General features: G+C 39.5%; 1 protein-coding gene across 3 annotated transcripts in view; it reads left to right on the top strand.

The window, feature by feature from the left end:
- The window catches only part of FIGN (fidgetin, microtubule severing factor), a 100022-nt gene that overhangs the window by 77940 nt on the left and 3370 nt on the right, over positions 1 to 18712 (top strand). For 2 of the 3 annotated variants that reach the window (XM_085227941.1, XM_085227939.1), the window contains exon 2: positions 12396 to 18712. This exon is cut by the window's right edge and continues 3370 nt beyond it. In XM_085227941.1, the coding sequence (XP_085084067.1) occupies positions 12404 to 14647 (2244 nt within the window). In that variant the 5' untranslated portion in view covers positions 12396 to 12403 and the 3' untranslated portion in view covers positions 14648 to 18712. Of the gene's footprint in view, positions 1 to 11430; positions 11926 to 12395 lie in introns of those variants that run through there. The other variant, XM_085227942.1, reaches the window with a different exon arrangement.

Raw genomic sequence — 18712 nt, forward strand, 5'->3', positions numbered from 1 at the left:
TTCAGAAAAAAATACTATATTGCAGTAAATCTCTGATCACAGCTACCCATTTCTACAGCTTAATTATGACACTACTAAATGTGAAAATCTATTCAGCGCTAGGAACACTTTTCACATTACATTCACGCTAAAGATTGGCTGTTAAGAGCTCATTACTGGTAGTTTTCTAAAGAGCGGTTTATTAAACACTGTTACCTAATAAGCATCTTTGGTGGTGCAAATTGCTGAAAACAGTAATGAGTCTGATTAGACTTCATTTCAATTACGACAGCTTGTCTGGCAAAAAAAAGAAAGAAAGAAAGAAAGAAAAAGAATCTCTCCTTGATGCTTTGGAATCTGGCTACAAGGCATTACATGGTTGAAAAGGAAAATGCCACCTCTGTGTTTCCTTTCCACAGTTCAGTAATGAATAGAGAACTGTCCAAGTAGCCGTCCAATTTAACGCATTGCAAAACTAGATGGGCAGCATTGGAGGCACAATCCTGTTTGCTTAAGAATTCTACAAAGGCTTTTGAGTTAATATATCTAAATAGGGTCATATTTAGGTTTCCTCTGCTTCCCTTGTGTAAGAATATAAAGCCATAAGTAAGAGAGAAAATTAAAATGATTCACTCCTACCTGCTTTGCAGAGGTTATGCATTCCTCTGATTAGTGGAATCCACCTTTCAATTGTTATATCTGTAAATCTTTCACTTGCGATCACAAAACTCTTGCAGCTTTCACAGTACATCATAATTCAAACCATTTCTTTCTTTCTTTTTTTTTTTTTTTTGACAATACAAACCAAGGGTAGTAAATTTGTACTACGAATATCAAATGTCTCAGTAAAGATTTTCTAGTTTCTGCCTTGTGTATATATCTATATTAATATTCAGCTTTCTTTAAGTGATTGCTATATGTTCCTTGCACCTTCTGGAAGAAAAGAGAAACTTTAATGACAAAAAAGAGAATTTAAACTGGTATTTGATGGATATTTACCAACGTTGTAATATTTCTGTTGATAGCATATAGCTTTTTTTAATACTAAATGAATTTGGAGGCACTTTTATAATATTGTTTGATATAAAATTGGATGGAGAGTTTTATAACTAAAATCTTGTCATAAAACACGATTGGAGAAATAGCAAAAGAAGTGTGCAGATAGGAGATGTGGTGCTGCTTAAGGCAGTACACTGAACTAGTGTGATAGTAACCAAAATTCTGTCCATTCCATTGATAGCACACGTTAGGAAGGTTCTTATCCATAAAGTTACCTTATTAGACATAAGAAATGAATTAGAAATTGAGCTCATGCAGCAAATACCAGAACAGTCTATACATATTTTAAGGAAATGTTATCACTTGTGTACTTATGTATATTTTACTTTTTTATTAAACACAACACAAAACCCTCATGCAGGTGAACATTATTTGTATAATCAGCTAGTGCCTAAATATAAAAATGTAAAGGAAGAGGTGGGGCACATTTATATCCTTCACAGTAAGTTATCAATTTCAGCGGTTCATCTGACTTCAAATCAGATAAGTGACAGCAGAATCAGATTCATGAGTCTTGGAGTCTTAGCATCTAATATTGACACCAAAAACCTTTTGGCTTTTTTTGTGATGTTGCCTTTCTACCTTCTCTTTGAAATTCTTAGTTAGCTGTGATATATTTTATATTGTTTGAAAGTACTCTCATCGGTGTGCATCATCAAACAACAAGTAAAATAGTACTTTTGTTTTGTTTTGTTTTGTTTTAAACATCATACAAACACAAGTGGCGTTATTCAGCTATACAAATGTGTGCCTGTAGCGAGCTTTGAGATGCTAATCAGCAGAGGTTGACTTCTGTACCCTGAAGCAAATTTTAAAACTATTTCATCATTAGGTGACTGCCTATACAATAAAAGTATGGACAAAATTACAGGACAATGCTACAGTTATTGTTACTTAAGCTATCAACAGGGCTTGGCTAGTTATTGATATCGTCATTGCAGGTCTTAGATTTTTGTTCTCTTGAAGGCTGTTTACAGACAGGGCTGAATCTGTGTGATAGCTGCTAAGGAATGTGACATTTTTATCAGCTAGGCTCTAACATTTCTTTCTGTTTTTAAAGGCAGTGCATTATTCCCTTCTACCCCTTGAAATGCCTGTGCACTCTGACATACGGTGTGCTTCAAGACCTGTCTCAACTTTTCCTGTTGCAGGATGAACTTTGCTCTTTTTTGGACAAGAAAACCAACAGATCACCTGAGACACTGGTTTATTTTCCCTCCCATTCTCTCCAGTAATGAGGTGAAAATATCAGCATAAATAGAGTTAGATTTCTCAGTTGAGGCATTCTTTCTCACGCTTGTGTGTGTAAAATATCTAAATGTATGTATATATATATGTATGTATATATACATATATATACATATATATACACATAGAGAGATTTCAGTATTTGTCTATAGAAAATTCCCTGCTCCTCCTATTTCCCTTCCCTGGATAATCTGTCAAGTCAGTTTAACAATCTGGAGAGTTCTTTTCAAATGCTCAGGAAACAATACTGTTAGTCCCAAATGAAGAGCATGCAAAAAAAAAAAAAAAAAAAAAAAAAAAAAAAAAAAAAAAAAAGCTATATTCCGTTTCTCTGTAGCTAGTGCAGATACATTTTACTGAATGAGCAAGAAAGAATCTTTGGAATTTGTAGAATACAATAATTGAAAGGTTTAACTGGGAAAAAGATTTAGCTGGGCTTAGTGTTTCCAGCATGTCAGGTCCTTGGTTATGCTCCTGCTTTTAATCTTGTTGCTGTGCGGCGGGGGAGCAGGAAGGAAGGCAGGGTCAGCTGAGCGTGCCGGGCCAGGGCTCTTCCCTGGAGCGTGATGAGCTCGGTACTGGTGGTGTGGCCAAGGTGTTCCCTGGCCTGGGGAGGAAACTGTGGCTCTCTCTGGTAACACACCACATTTCATAGCGTCATGCTGAAATGCGTGCGTTGGGTTTGCTGTTGTTTTGGAATGGAAAGACAAAATAACTAGATGGCTTGGTAAAGCAACCCTTTCATGCGAGGTATTAGGGCATTTTGGAAAGGTTGTGCACACCAGTGCTGGCTGCCTTGTGTGCTTATAGGAAACGCGTGTGGCTGTGTGGGCTCAGCAGGGAGCGGGGCTGGCGGCTCTCCGGAGCGCTCTGCTCTAATCCCGGGCCGAAAGCAGTTTATCTTCATGTGTCGTCTTGTATATAAGAAACAACGCTAAACCCACCAAAACTCATTTCATATGTAGCTTTTTTCCACAGCCTTCAGATCAAAGTTATTTTCTTCAGGCTGGACTAAATTATACGCAGGTCCCAGGAGTGAAGGACACTGAATTAATGCACTGTGTCACCCAGTTCTGGCTATAGAATATTTTTATCCAAGTGTGAGACGCAACATCTCTTTACTATTTCATTAAAAATTAATGTGCAGATTGCCAAAAAGCAAAATGCATAAATAACAAACAAATTTTGAGCAGGCTTTGTGTGTGGAATCATCTTAAGAAGGATTTTTTTTTTTCCCCCCTCAAGTATCAGATTACTTCTATATATACATTTAATCAGTATTTGTTCTCATTTAGCTCATTAGCAGAGGTACTCTAATCTCAGTAAAGCGTACCTTTCCTGTGCTGATGGGTCCTGGACTAAGCGCTTTAAGAGGAAAGCAGTGTTTCTGGCTACAGTTTCTGGCTGAGCACTGTGCTTGTGGCCCGTGCATGTCTGCTTTCTCACTCTTGTTGGTAGGGCTTATTGGGTCAAACCTGACTACAGTTATTTGAAACTTCCTGATATTGGTCTTTGCTTTCACATTTGTAAAAAGAATAGGGCTGATTATATAAATCTCTGGAAATAAACTTGCCTTGGTATATATAAAGCTATAAAATATGTTGCATACATGGGTATATTCTTAAATCACAGTGATTGAAAAATAAATTGAAAGATATAACATAGTGGAATTAAATGGAGATTTATACAGAATGCTGCTGCTGTTAATTGGACAGGAATATATTTCAAATAACTCTTTCTTGTGTTTTAGAGCAAGATTATTTTCTAACATTTTGGAACACCGCGACATAAAAATAATTCAGCATCACCTAAATCTCCATTTATTGCACACCCACTTTGTTCAAATAAAGTATGTTCCTTTATGGCAGTTTTAACCCCATTTATCCTCGTACACAAGTGCTCACCTGTTATTTACTCACATAAGAGAAGGTCGATACCGCAGAACAAGGGGAGTGCTCTGTTGTGACATAAGCCATACATATTCATTAGCTCTGCTGTCCCTCTGGACATTTGTGGTATGTTCTGATGATCTTCATTTGGCAAAAGGAAGTGAGCGTAAGAAGGAAATTGTTTTAATGGATTTATGATATGTGAAAAAAAGGGTTTTAAAATGCTTTATTTGCAGCAAGGAAGAAGAGCGTAGTTCTAAGTATAAACGGAAAAAAAAAGATGTTAAAGGAAGGAAATTACTGAGTCATGGTTAACAACAGAAAAGGAAAAATGATAGATTCCAGTATTTGAAAATTACAATTTTCAGATAATTTTTTGGACAGAAGAGTTTAGTTCAGAATGTGAATGTTCCATGTTGGAAACTCATTCCTTTTGCTTCTCACTGCTTACTAAAACATGAGTTCATTCTTCTGCGTTTCACCTGATGCAGCTGATTACATGAGAAAAACAGCAAAGCAGGGAGTGCATTGTATCTGCTCTGCTTTTAAGGATGTATGTTAGTCTCTTTCAAGGTAAATGTACCTCTGCCTCCAATTCTGGAAAGGGAACCAAGTAAAAGACTGCTCCTACTAGTTTGTTTGTTAAAAAGAGAATATAATTTAGCTAAAAGCTTCAGCTAGTTTTACTGGAGACTCGGACTGAGTGCTCAAGTGGGAGCAGAATCATGCTTGAGGTCTAAACTATTTTTTTCTTGCAAATGTGCTTTAATATCTGTGAAATAGCTACATTCATTTATAACTCTATCTTACAGTGTAAATATTTTAATTCTTAGAAACACTAGTTATCCTGCAGTAGTTACACTGATGCACATGTTTCCATAGGCATAAATTGCAGATTATGTGGTATATTATACCTACACAAAATATATTGCAAGTGTGTTCTGCGTACTGTAAAAAGTGGATGATTGGATTTTGTTTATTTGAAGTTATTCTTACTTTTGTTTGCATTTACTGTTCTTCTGAATATTAATTGTCTCAGAAGTTAGTATTGCCTTCCTTGTTTGGTGATAACAAAATATGCTGGTCTGTCTAAAAGCAGTATAGTTAGCAAACCTGCTGAAGAAGGTTCAGAGATACTTGAAGGAAACAGTTTAAAAATGTGAAGCCTTGGAAGAAGTGTCTTAATATGTGAAAAGAAAATTAATTGCAATTATTGTTTTCCTTAGTGTGTTTTCTAGTTTAGAAGTGTTACCAACAGATGAGTACAGTGAGGGCAAATTGATCTAGTAAAATATTTTAAGATATACTGCGGTTTATCATAAATAAAACCAACTGTGTGTGTGGAACGGTTCTGACACATGTGCGTAAATGGCTTTACTTACGGTACACGATGATAGTGCATCCATGTGGTTATCTTGTATGTGTGGAGTGCAGAGCTGAGAATGCTTTTGTGCTGGTGAACTGCTGCCACAAAGCCACTGTTAACTCCAGTGGGCAGCATCCAGAGAGGTCCTGTGGGCACCCTGTCCCTGCCACTGCTACTTGGGGGGCTGACAGATCCAGCCTGCTTCTGCTGGCTAAATACGAGAGTGCCATCTCTGGACCTAGATTTCCTCTGCGTGCTTGTTCTCCTTATTTCTGTTTCATAAGGCTTTTGAAGCTGATGAATCTGCTAAAGGATGTTCAGCCAGAAATGGCATTGTGATTATCAAAGGCACTGCTTTATGTAAATGGCAGGGAGGGGGCTTGGAAGGAGAGAACTCATTTGCTGCAGATGTATTGTAATTTGCTGTCCTGAGGTGCGAAAGTGTGATTTAAAAGGAATAATCATTTGACAGTATTTAAATGAGATAATTGGGATGTATTAGTTTGAGATTCCAAGTCTGGGGTTTTGTTCTTAACTGGTTCCAGGTTCTCCTAAAATATCTTGTGGTTTTGTTACTGCTTTTATCTTTTAAGTGCTGTTAACATATATGTGATCCTCAATATTGCTCGTGATTTAAGTGTTTTGTTTTATAAAGATTGAAATGTTTTCACTGTCCCTGCTAGATGGGAATCATATTGTAAACACCCTGCCAACAGCTTGCTCCCACTGATGCGCATGGCATGCGTAGGCTATGTATAATAAGACAAAGACCAGACCCTCACCAAAAAATGCTGAGAGCACTTACCAGGTCTGTTTTCCTGGGTTTGTGGTTGCCATTTGCTGCATAAAGCTTACAAAGCTGGCTCCGTATAACTGGGCAGCTCAGCTGGAGGCTCATCCTCCCACCAAATCCTTTGACGTCAAAGGAGATCCTCATGGACTGGAGCAGAGGTCTTCACTGAGTAATTAGAAAATAAATGTGGGAATCATTTTCTTTCTTTTTTTTTTTCCTCTGCAAAACATAATTAGCTCAATCCACTCTTCAAAATCCCTTCTGTTTCCAATTAAGAGAGATCAGTTGCACTATCTTCAAATAGCTGAAATTATGCTTATTAATAAAAAATGGAGTGTAAAAGAAATGTTTTATCTTGAATTAATTTTTATTATTATGGGACATATGACAGTATACAGGCTTACCAAATATTATCAGATATACTGTAAATTCAGGAAGTTGTATGTCCTACATCTTGCACAGCGGTTATGGCATGGCTTATTTATTCAACTATTTCCCATGCTTAAGATGGACATTAAAATGTGGACATAGGACCTGATCTGCAAGTTAATGACACTATCAGCCCTCACTGGGAAGTCCTGTTATGTTAACAGTGAAGCACCTGTGTAAGTCAGTGGCTGTTTTTGAAGCATTGATTTCTGCATGTCCACAAGAAACAATCTCTAGGCTAACATCATCATGTTCCATAGTATAAATACTCAGTGTCTTGAATAACTGGAGGCAGAGCTGAAAGTAGCAGTTCAGTGGAGAGGGACAGCTTTGGCTAAATATGTAAGCAGTTCAAAATAATGAAGTTCCAGGTCCACTGACAAATCTAGAAGGAAGAAGCCTAGTAGCACTTGGAGCTGAGTGTGCTTGTACCAGTGGCTATGGCACTTCTCAGAAATGCCTCATTCATTTGTTCACACTGCTGTGGGCTCTCTTTTCCATAGAGCTTTAAGCAGTTGCTTAGAGCGTGTTTAACCACATGCCTGAAGTGAAGAACCTTCTTCAGCAGGTTTACTAACGAACCTGCAGATTTGTGCTAGATAGGGCCTAAGACACTCCAGGGAGGGACAAGGCAGACGCAGTGAAACCATGACAGGAGATTTGCTTTCTTTTGCCTCAGGTATGTTGAAATAATGTTGGAGGCCCCTGACCTAAACAGGAGCTCTGGTAGCTGGCTGGGAAGGTTGGTGAGCAGCCCTGTTTCTAGCTCCCAGTGCACAGTGGCTGCATGTTGTACGGGTTTATTCCTCAACATTTCTGAAACTGCAGTGCAACCTGTTCAGGAAGTTGTTTATGATATTTAATTTTAGCTTGATCATTTTATTATAAATGTGAATGGATAGAGTAGTGTACTGTGTCTTTGCCTATAGCAGAGGATTCCTAAAGTGCAGTTGGCTGGAAGGCTTCCTACCACTTGGGCTTGTCTTTGGGATGCAGCAAATCCTTTGTTGTGTTTTCACTCAGTTTGGTCCTGGCCAGTATTTTTACACTTTTCTGTGCTTTCAAGAAAGCGTTTCAGCTTCCTTCCATTCAAACTGAAAGGAGTGGCATGTTATTATTTTTCTTCTGTAACAGATCTAATCCTGTGAGGGGCTGAGCAGTTCCACCCAATAGCAAGGGCAGCAAGGGTAGAGGGATCTTTGCATACACAAACTCACTTGGGCTCCAGCAGAATTGGGCCCCTCCGGCCATCCAGGCTGTGTAGGCTGCCACTTGTTTCTTTTTGCATTCAGCTCAGATTTCAAAGTTGTTTTGATTTTCCTTATCTGGCATTATTTCTTTTTGGTTTTGTTTTTACCCATAAGTCTGAATTTGAAAGCGGTCTTCTGCCGTACAGAATTACGTGTGTGAAGCTGATGAAATATTATTTATTAGATTTTACATTTTCGGGCCTAGTGTACAAAATTAGAAGGGGAAAAAACGAATAGTCAAACACACAGTTCAGAGTAATTGAATAATGAAATTGTTGACTGTAATTACTTTAGATGTAATTCATATAGTTCCAACTGCAAGAATTATTGAGGAGAAATGCGTAGCAGGGCTGTCAGGACAAGGAAAAATAGATACTGCTAAAAAAGCCTACAGTGCCTCTCCTATGTAATGTATTAAATTTATCTTAAAAGCAATTCTCTGATAAGTACATACCTTTACTTAAAGAACAGAATCCTTTCCTTTTGCCTTTTACAGCTCATACCAACACAGTTTATACAGCCCAATGTTTATATCTAAGACGATTCTTAAGTTAGCAAAATAATAATAATAATAACAACAATAATAATAATAATACATTTAGCCTTCATTGCTTCAGGATTTTAGTGAATTAGTAAGCAAATGTGCTATGTACAGGGCTGTGGGTTATGCCAGATTTTAAGTGATTCTAAAAAAAACCATAATAAAATAAACCTCTAAATATACCCTTATTTACCTGATATGAGGTGTTTATATCATCGTTGGAATTCTTAACAAAAGAACTGTAGGAAGGTATGTCAGCTCAAGCAAAAGCAACTAATAAAATACAATTGAAAATGCACAGGGGAAGTGTCTACAAACACTAAGAAATTTGGGGGGAAAAGAAAGCATGTTTATGTAACTAAAGGAACCTACAACTTTTTTTTTTCTTTTTTTCCCCATATCAGACATCTGACTCTTGTCAAACAATTATTGAGTTATTAACAAAGGGAGTTAAACCTAACAAAGTTTGCTTCTTTTTCAATTAATATTTAATTGAGGAAATGCCTCTTTGTGCTCCGAATGAAGACCATTCCAGTGGACAAAATGTAAATACGGATTTCTTCACTGCATACTAATGCAGAAAATATGCTTATGGTTAACTATTAACCTATGCTTCCAAATAACACTAATGATTGCAATGTGCTGGAATAAATGCTCATGTTTCATGGGATGAGAACAGTCCTGTTCTCTTAAGCTTATCTAATCAATGCCTAATCCTGCCTTTACAGCCTTTGCTAAATGCATTGGTATTTAATATGCATCAATAAATAAACTTTAAATTATTGTGCAGTGAGCATATCCAAAGATAGCATGACAATGTGAATCTACTGGTCTATCTACCAATTATTCCAAATGAAGAATGCTGATGATGTGGTTTCCTCCTGCCTCTTATAATAGTTCAGATTTTCTGACAGTCTTTTGCAGCCTTATAACAAAGCAAATAAATTAATCATATACAATTCAAAGAAATAAATTTTTGAACCATCTAAACAGATGTCGCCACTAAGAGAGAGAATTATTTTATTTAAAGCTCATTTAAATCTATTCTAAAGGAACAGATCAATTGGTGGAATTGTAAAGTATTTGTAGAAGGTATTTTGAAAAGCTTGCTAAGTGGTAGTATATGATGTATGTTGTTACACTCTGACCTACTGTATTACCTCTTTAAATAGTCTTCCTTTTACAAGCCGTTAAGACAATGTGCCAAAGGTGTATTCATTAACTACAGTACAAGTACCAGCTCAATCAAATTGTCTGCAGCATCTGTGCCTGCTCTGCCTTCCTTTTCTGAAGTTTCACTGCTGCTTTAGTGCATTCTTTGCTAAGAGTCTTTCTTATGGTATCCATTCATTCCTATCTAATTGAAGCATCAAGCTGCTCAAGTTCTTGCGCAGGTCTGTAACAGAAGCTTGTTTGGTAACCTTAGAAGCCTCAAATCAGAGAACATGGATAGAGTTTGGGGTTTGTTTGTTTGTTTGTAATAGGACTAATGCATCCGTATGTCTATTAGGCAGTTCTGCATTACCGAAACATTAATATTCTTTCCATTTTAAAAGGCTTGAAGTAAATCCCATGACAGTAGAAGAATTTTAGATACTGATTACTTGCAGTTGACTCTTGGTGATTTGTTCTTCAAATTTCCAGCTGAATTTAACAAAGTATGATTTCTGAAAGACCTTGATGGTATCTCATTAAAATAGCATTTTTTCCTTATGAGCACGATTTCTATAATTTCACCCAAGTTCATGATACATTTACCCCCTTCGAAAGGCAATGGTTGAAACATCAGAAACAATTAGCAGAAAAGATTATATTAATTCTAAATGAAAGAAATAAATCTGCCAAAAAACTCAGTCTGAAAACTGCATTTGTCAAAAACGCTTCTCTGAATTAACTGTTAGAGGGTAACTGTATAATTGTTAACAGACGTTTTTCTCAAGTTGTCAGAGTGTTTGAAAAATGAGAGAGAAAGAGAACACTCAGGAAAAAAATCCACAAGTAATCAATGGCATGCTCATGTGGATTGAGGCTCGCAGTACTTGTACAAATAAAATGCAGGGCACAATTAGAGGTGCTTTGCAGTTTTGGGGCTAAATTTAACTGATCTGGTGATCTGCAAAGACGTGAATCCAAACATAAAAAATGAAGAATCCAAATGCAAATGAGTGCAACTGCAATAAAATATAATTGCAAATGAATCTGTTGCTTTATTCATTTCTTGTGTAATTACTGCAATTCTTCCCACCTTGTTTTCAGTATTTCTTAATCATTAAGTCGGAAGCATGACAGCAGTGCCAGCCCTGGAATGATTCTCTTTGACTAAAACCTTGTAAATTAACACAATTAGCACAGCATCATCCTGCTAATTAACTTCCAGTGTCTGGTGCAGTGGTTTTGCAAACAAGGAAGAGGGAGTCAGAAGGGAATAAACATGCCATTCTGTTACCAAACTGTGTGCTGTGTTAGGTTTAGCTCAGTGAGGCTAAGCTGGCCATGTCAGATGCCAGAGTCAGGCAATGAAGAGCTAAAGGGGTTGGGGAGAGAAACAGGAGGGGGTAGGAGCTGTCAAAATAGACTGCAGTAATTCAGAGGGGAGCTAGTGCCACAGATGCTTCATTTCGACTAGGCCTCTTCCTTATCAGGGAATCTGTGCCAGAGGGCACAAGGCTGTTTGCAAAAATCACTTTTGGTAATACGAGAGAGATTAAGGAAGTCTATTTGATACAGCTGTAGGAAAATCAGCAATGTGCCTACCATGCACAGGCAAGAGTTGGAGGGGGTTATCTTAACGCCTGTAAATTGCTCTTACTATGTGCAGTGGATTACTGGGAGAGTGAATAATGCACATCACGTTATTTGCAAGATTAATTGCTTTAAAATGGTAGTTGCATCCTGTATTTTATATACATATTTTTTAATATTGGTAGCAGTTTTTTTGATAGCCAGTTCTGTAAGCCATAGAACTTTTAGTGACTTACCTTTGTTTCTTTTTCTTCATCTTTTTTTTTAAATTCAACCCTTCCTTTGTACCCTGGAGGCTGCGAGGGGGGGAGTGGAAAAAAGAGAGAGCAAGCAAGGAGACCGATAGACAAGTCATGCTTGTTTTTTTTTCCAGAGCCTCAACAACAGAACTGAGAGGCAGAAAGGAGCCAGTTGTAATTCATACCGAGTTGTAGGCTTTGTGTGATGAAAGCGACGGAGCGCTGCCTGGGAGATTGCTTTGCTGCACTCCACGAAGCAGATTTGAAACTGTCGTGGACCACTTTAGATGAGAGTTGGATTATGGAATGACCTGCTATGTCTGTGTCATATTGTTCTGCGCAGGGTGCATTATACTGTGCTAACTAGGTGTTCAGTACCAAATAAGAGAGGTATCCTAGATGTGTTCTGTCAGCTGTGTCTCGTATTTTTATATTGGTTAAAATATAAAACTGAAACAGTGATGAGAGAGGGCAGAGCAGTTGGATGCCTTGTGTGTTAAAAATAAATCTGCACTCAGAGTATTTAAAATACCAAATCTTAGTTAATTAATTTAAGAAATGTGGCATCACGTATATGTGTATATATATATTTAAACCAACAAATACCCCCTACATAATTAACAAAAAAATATGTGTGCCTATTAAAAAAAAAAAAAAAGACAAAAAACCCACCAATAATCTGACTGTTTATGCTGCTTCATCAGGGCACTGCATTTTGTTTCTTAAAGGATTTGTGATGTTAAAGTACAGCATTTCAGAGTGCTGGAGAAGTTTACAGGCAGTCCATTCAAGAACTCATTTAAAATGCTTTGGAAAAAGCCTGAGCTTGCTGCTAACTTTGTTTTCTCTTGCTGCTCTAGGCTTGAAGATGCAGTGGACGCCGGAGCATGCCCAGTGGCCAGAACAGCACTTTGATATCACCTCCACCACCCGGTCCCCTGCCCACAAGGTGGAAGCGTACCGGGGGCACCTGCAGCGCACCTACCAGTACGCCTGGGCTAATGATGACATCTCGGCTCTGACTGCCTCCAATCTCTTGAAAAAGTATGCAGAAAAATACTCTGGTATTTTGGAGGGCCCAGCTGAACGACCTATTCTCAGCAATTACACTGAAGCTCCCTCGGGGCTGGTGAATGGACGGAAAAATGAAAGCGAGCCCTGGCAACCTTCGCTGAATTCAGAGAGCGTGTATCCCATGAATTGCGTACCAGATGTCATCACTGCCAGCAAAGCTGGTGTGAGTGCAGCCCTCCCTCCCGCAGATGTGTCAGCCAGCATCGGGAGTTCGCCTGGAGTGGCCAGTAACCTGGCTGAACCTAGCTACTCCAGCAGCACCTGCGGAAGTCACACTGTTCCCAGTCTTCATTCAGGGCTCCCATCTCAGGAATACGCCGCAGGATACAATGGCTCCTACTTGCATACCAGTTACAGTGGCCAACCAGCACCTGCACTTCCATCCCCTCATCCGTCCCCCCTGCATAGCTCAGGGCTTTTACAGCCCCCACCACCGCCGCCGCCACCACCAGCCCTGGTCCCTGGCTACAATGGCACCTCGAACCTCTCCAGTTACAGCTACCCATCTGCCACTTACCCTCCTCAAACTGCTGTTGGCCCTGGGTACAGCCCTGGGGGTGCCCCGCCACCCTCGGCCTACCTGCCGTCAGGAATCCCTGCTCCAACCCCTCTGCCCCCCACTACTGTCCCCAGCTACACCTACCAGGGCCATGGCCTGACGCCCATCGCACCGTCTGCCCTGACCAACAGTTCAGCCAGCTCTCTCAAAAGGAAAGCTTTCTACATGGCAGGGCAAGGAGAAATGGACTCCAGTTATGGAAATTACAGCTATGGCCAACAGAGATCTACACAGAGTCCCATGTATCGAATGCCCGACAACAGCATTTCAAATGCAAACAGGGGGAATGGATTTGACAGAAGTGCTGAAACATCATCCTTAGCATTTAAGCCAACAAAGCAGCTAATGTCCTCTGAACAGCAAAGGAAATTCAGCAGCCAGTCCAGCAGGGCTCTCACACCCCCATCTTATAGTACTGCTAAAAACTCACTGGGTTCAAGATCAAGTGACTCGTTTGGGAAGTATACCTCCCCAGTAATGAATGAGCACGGTGATGAGCACAGGCAGCTCCTCCCTCACCCAATGCAAGGCCCAGGACTTCGTGCAGCTACCTCATCCAACCACTCTGTGGACGAGCAACTGAAGAATACTGACACACACCTCATTGACCTTGTTACCAATGAGATTATCAACCAAGGACCTCCTGTAGACTGGAATGACATCGCTGGCCTAGATCTAGTAAAGGCCGTCATTAAGGAGGAGGTTTTATGGCCAGTATTGAGGTCAGATGCATTCAATGGACTGACTGCTCTACCTCGGAGCATCCTTTTATTTGGACCTCGGGGAACGGGCAAAACATTAATGGGGAGATGTATAGCTAGTCAGCTGGGGGCCACATTTTTCAAAATCACTGGCTCTGGCCTTGTCACAAAGTGGTTAGGTGAAGGAGAAAAAATTGTCCACGCCTCTTTCCTTGTGGCAAGGTGTCGCCAACCCTCGGTGATTTTTGTTAGTGACATTGATATGCTTCTTTCTTCGCAAGTGAGTGAAGAACACAGTCCAGTAAGTCGGATGAGAACCGAGTTCCTTATGCAGCTGGACACTGTACTGACTTCTGCTGAGGACCAAATAGTAGTAATTTGCGCCACAAGTAAACCGGAAGAAATTGATGAATCTCTTCGAAGGTACTTCATGAAACGACTTTTAATCCCACTTCCTGACAGCACAGCGAGGCACCAGATAATAGTACAACTGCTCTCACAGCACAATTACTGTCTCAATGACAAGGAGGTTGCACTGCTTGTCCAGCGCACAGAAGGCTTTTCTGGACTAGATGTGGCTCACTTGTGTCAGGAAGCAGTGGTGGGCCCACTCCATGCCATGCCAGCCACAGACCTTTCAGCCATTATGCCCAGCCAGTTGAGGCCAGTTACATATCAAGACTTTGAAAATGCTTTCTGCAAGATACAGCCTAGCATATCTCAAAAAGAGCTTGATACATATGTTGAATGGAACAAAATGTTTGGTTGCAGTCAGTGATACTACTTTAAAAAAAAAAAAAAAAAAAGTAATGAATGTTGGCACACACAGAACCTGCTACATAGGGTAGAGAACCCTTTTCAGTAGTGTTAAAATTGCAAAGGGTACTGGGAAGACTACAATATACCTTGCCTCTAAAGAGCCAGGGTAGACTTGAAGGAAAAGTGCATCAAACAAGAGCTGCTGATCTGAAAAAGCCACACATGACAGAAAGCGCATGTTGATGCTCAGTTCTGTTCAAGCCAGACAATACTCACCAAGGAGCAAGGTGCAAGTGGGTTGATTTCAGAAGGACATGAACCCTGTGTGTTGATTCCATTCTGCTGTTCTTGAGATTTAGTTGCTGTCAAGTGCCTGAAGTGGTGCTTTATTTTTTGTTTGCCTCACAATTACATTGGTGGCATGTGCTAATATAAAGAGCTTTAACTTCAAACATTATTGGACTAAAGAGATGAACGGTTGTGTTGCGACAGAGAACCAGATTTTTGCTATTCTAAGAGCAACAGTATTCCTCAATCCTGTCTGTTCTGTGGTGTTAAACTAAGAACAGGTAAAACAGGGTAATGGTAATCTGGACCTTAATTTCTGCAGTTCATTTCTTTTAATGTTCTGTCTGCAAAAACTCAGGAAAGTGATTGTGATTTGTACAGTACCTCAAAGGAATGTGTTGAAAGCACTATGTACTGCTGAGAGTTATAGGCTAGGCTTCAATGTTACTTTATATTAAATATGTATGTTTACCTCAACAATTGGAAAATGGCAAGGAAAATTACTTTGAATGTATCCAGGAAAAAAACTAAAGTGTGATATGACTGAAGCTTTACAGTTTTTAAAATTAGAAACAGAAGGATTGCAGTGTTAGGAAACTGTTCTTTTGCCAATTTGTCAAATCAAATCAGAGCAGAACAATTTTTCTTGTTGGTAAACTGTAAGAGTTTTCAGCATATTGCTCCTTGATAATTATGTGATACAGTCTTTAGAAGGTGCTTAGATGAAAAAAAAAAGCCACATAATCGGTTTATGTTAGCAGCTGAAACGGTCAAATGTAAGATTTGGTAGGACTCCAAGAGGCAAGTTACCTTAAGCTGTGACTGCTGGCGCTTACTATGGGGCTCTGGTTGTGGTTTTGAGGTTATTTTGGTGGAGCTGTAGGGAGTGGAATCAGTGTAGGTCACTGGCAGAGCTATGGGTTGCAGAGATGTTTATAGCAACACAGTAGTCTGTGACCAAATAAACAGTACAAATAACAGAGCAAAACTGAACCCTCGAAGTACATTTATTTCCCTTCCCAAACTGTAAAGTTGAGTTTTTGTTATGTGTGTGCGGCTCCATTGTCCGTGATGCAATCTTCATTTAGCATCCATTAGAAATCTTCCAGGCTGGAGTGTGCCCACCATTATTTCTACCTCAGTTTTGTTACATTTATCTTGGAAAGCAAAGTAAGAAATAGGGCAAAAAACCAAAACCAACGCAGAAGTCAGATTACATTAGGAATGTGAACCTGCTAAACGAGTTTCAGAGAGCTGCTGGTTTTCCCCTGAAGTCAAGTTTTCTCCATGCTAGTGCTCTTTACCCCCCTTTTTCCTCCCCCAAATATACATACTCTGGTGTCTTCCTTCTGGAAAGATGAGCTGGCATGTGTGACATTTTGTTCAATTCCCCCCACCCCCCCATCTTTCTTTTTATCCTTTAATGCTTTCTGTGCAACTCTTTTCATGACAGCTGACTGATGTTGGGTAATGTCTCTGAGCAGGAACAGTATATGTTGCAGCTGCCCAAAGCCTCTGCCACCACGTGAGCAAAACAGCCTTGCTTTTTGAATGTATTTTTTTGTTTGTTTACTTTAAAGAGACAGTAACAAAACTGTTGCAAAGCACTGGCATTTAATGTTTCTGTTAAGTAATGTACATTCAAAACCATTGAATAAATGCACTGAAAAGCCCCAAGTAGAGAGATACCAATCTGTTACGAGATCACGCTTGTCTTCTCAAAAATTGTATAGATCTTGTCTGTTTTGTTAAATCAGTGGAGACAGTTAGCATTCAGAAAGCTAAAGAGGGATTTTGTGATATTGCTGGAAATTTATGGCTATTGATTACTTCTTTCCTTTATCTTTCTTTTAAAAAAAATATATATATATTTAGATAGAACGTGCTAAAAACAGAGCAAATAAACCAAAATCTAATATAAGATGGATTCCTGGCAAACATTTTGTCTATCTAAAACTTTATGTTTTAAGCATAAAAATACCATTTTAAAAACAGTGCCTTTCATTAAGGATGTAGAAAGTAAGACTTAAATACATCACCTGCTTTCTTTTTTTTTTTTTTTTCTTTTTTCTTTTTCCTTTCAACAGCAATTACAATCTATGGTCCTTGTTATGACCCAGTCTTTCTGCTTCCCTAAACCTCCACAGGCTGCTTCTCCATCCTGGTCATTCCACCATCCTCATATTTGGGTGACCCTGGTGTCTCCACTTGCTGTAGGTTCACGCTGGCAAGTACGCTATTGCAGATCGCTGACCCAAATTCTGTCCTAGACATTGCCTTTCATATCTGCCATTGAGCTGGGCTTATTTGAAAAGCTCAGGCAAATTTTGATAAACCAACTTTTGCTTTATCCATTCCTGGTAAAACCATAACTCCTAACAGATTTTGCAGCTGGTAAAATGAAAACTACCTTTATTGTAATTTTTTTTTCTTCTTTTTTTTAACATCATCTTATCCAGTAGCGAAAACAAAAAGCAAATTAAATTGTAGATCGTCCCTGTGGCTTCCAGCTTTAAATTGTTCTCTATAAAAAGTCACTCTGGGAAATGGATTTTTCAAATGTTAACCAAAGTGACAAGCAGGCAGAAACTGAGATGGTGTGAAAATGCAGGTTCCACACACGCACACACGCTCCTGCTCTCCAGGGCTTGTTTCAGCTTTGGGGCAGCAGCAGGTGAAAACTTCACCCGGATGACAGTGGAGGACAGAGCCAGATTGTTACCCAAATCTTTCTTTACCAGCAGCTCTCCTTGACACCACTCAGAAAGGTGTCTGTTGGATTTGGTTGGGTAGTGTTAACAGCAGACACCTCAGGCCTTCTTGAGAACTTTCTGGCCGCCTTAACTTCTTTGACAGAATTTCCTCCCCTCAGGGGGCTGAGCTGGCTGAACCTCCCACCACACCCACTCCTCACTGTTTTCCCCTCTTCTCCTTCATTTATCCCCCTTTTCTCCCTCGTGAGCAGGAGTCGGCGTGCTGCTAGACCTTCACCCCTCCCAGCAGCCTCCTCATTGGGGAGAGTCCAAGAAGGACTGAAGCGCGATCCTGAAGTCCTCCTGCACCTGGGTGGATCCTGAAGGTTAGGATTGTTTTTGAGAGGAGAGACAAAATATGTTTTAATGGTATCGTCAGGATGAAACGTTAGCTAGTTTTTGACATTTCCATGGTGGAAAAATGCTGTCTTTTATTACCAGGCAAAGCCAGGGGCTGCTTGCCAAAGAAATGCCTGAGTGGTTTGCTGGATTTTAAGGAACCTTGAATGGTTAAAGAGCATCTGCTGTGTCAGCCTATGCTCTACATAGTCTTTTTATGTGTGGATCCCATTCTACATCAGCTCATTTTCTTCCTTGTAACTTCAGTAACAATTCCTACGGCAACAAAAATAAAATAAATTGGAGGAATATTTCTGCAAGCTGAAGGATCAATATCAATACAAGGAGGAGTTCATAAAGACCTTATGTGAGACAGAAATGGAAATACTCTGTATTGCTGACATGTTTCTCTTCGAAATATTTAGAACATTTGTGACAATATAAAAAAAGTTTGCTGACTGAGCTGATCAATGGAATGCGGAGGCAGTTTACTTTAAGGCTATTTACTTTCACATGGATTATTTATCTATTAGTCAGTTTGTATTCTACTCAAATGCAGATAGATGGGCAAAATGTTTTCTTGAGGATTACAAACTTAGCAAGAGGATAATCAACCATCTGACTAAAATACATAGGCCAAACACCATCTGGGTGTCTTTACCAGCTATTTGGAGACTATGCTCTGTAAAATGGTACAAGGTCAT

This window comes from Meleagris gallopavo, chromosome 7 (genome assembly GCF_905368555.1).
Source record: "Meleagris gallopavo chromosome 7, MGAL_WU_HG_1.1, whole genome shotgun sequence".
Classification (NCBI taxonomy): Eukaryota; Metazoa; Chordata; class Aves; order Galliformes; family Phasianidae; genus Meleagris; species Meleagris gallopavo.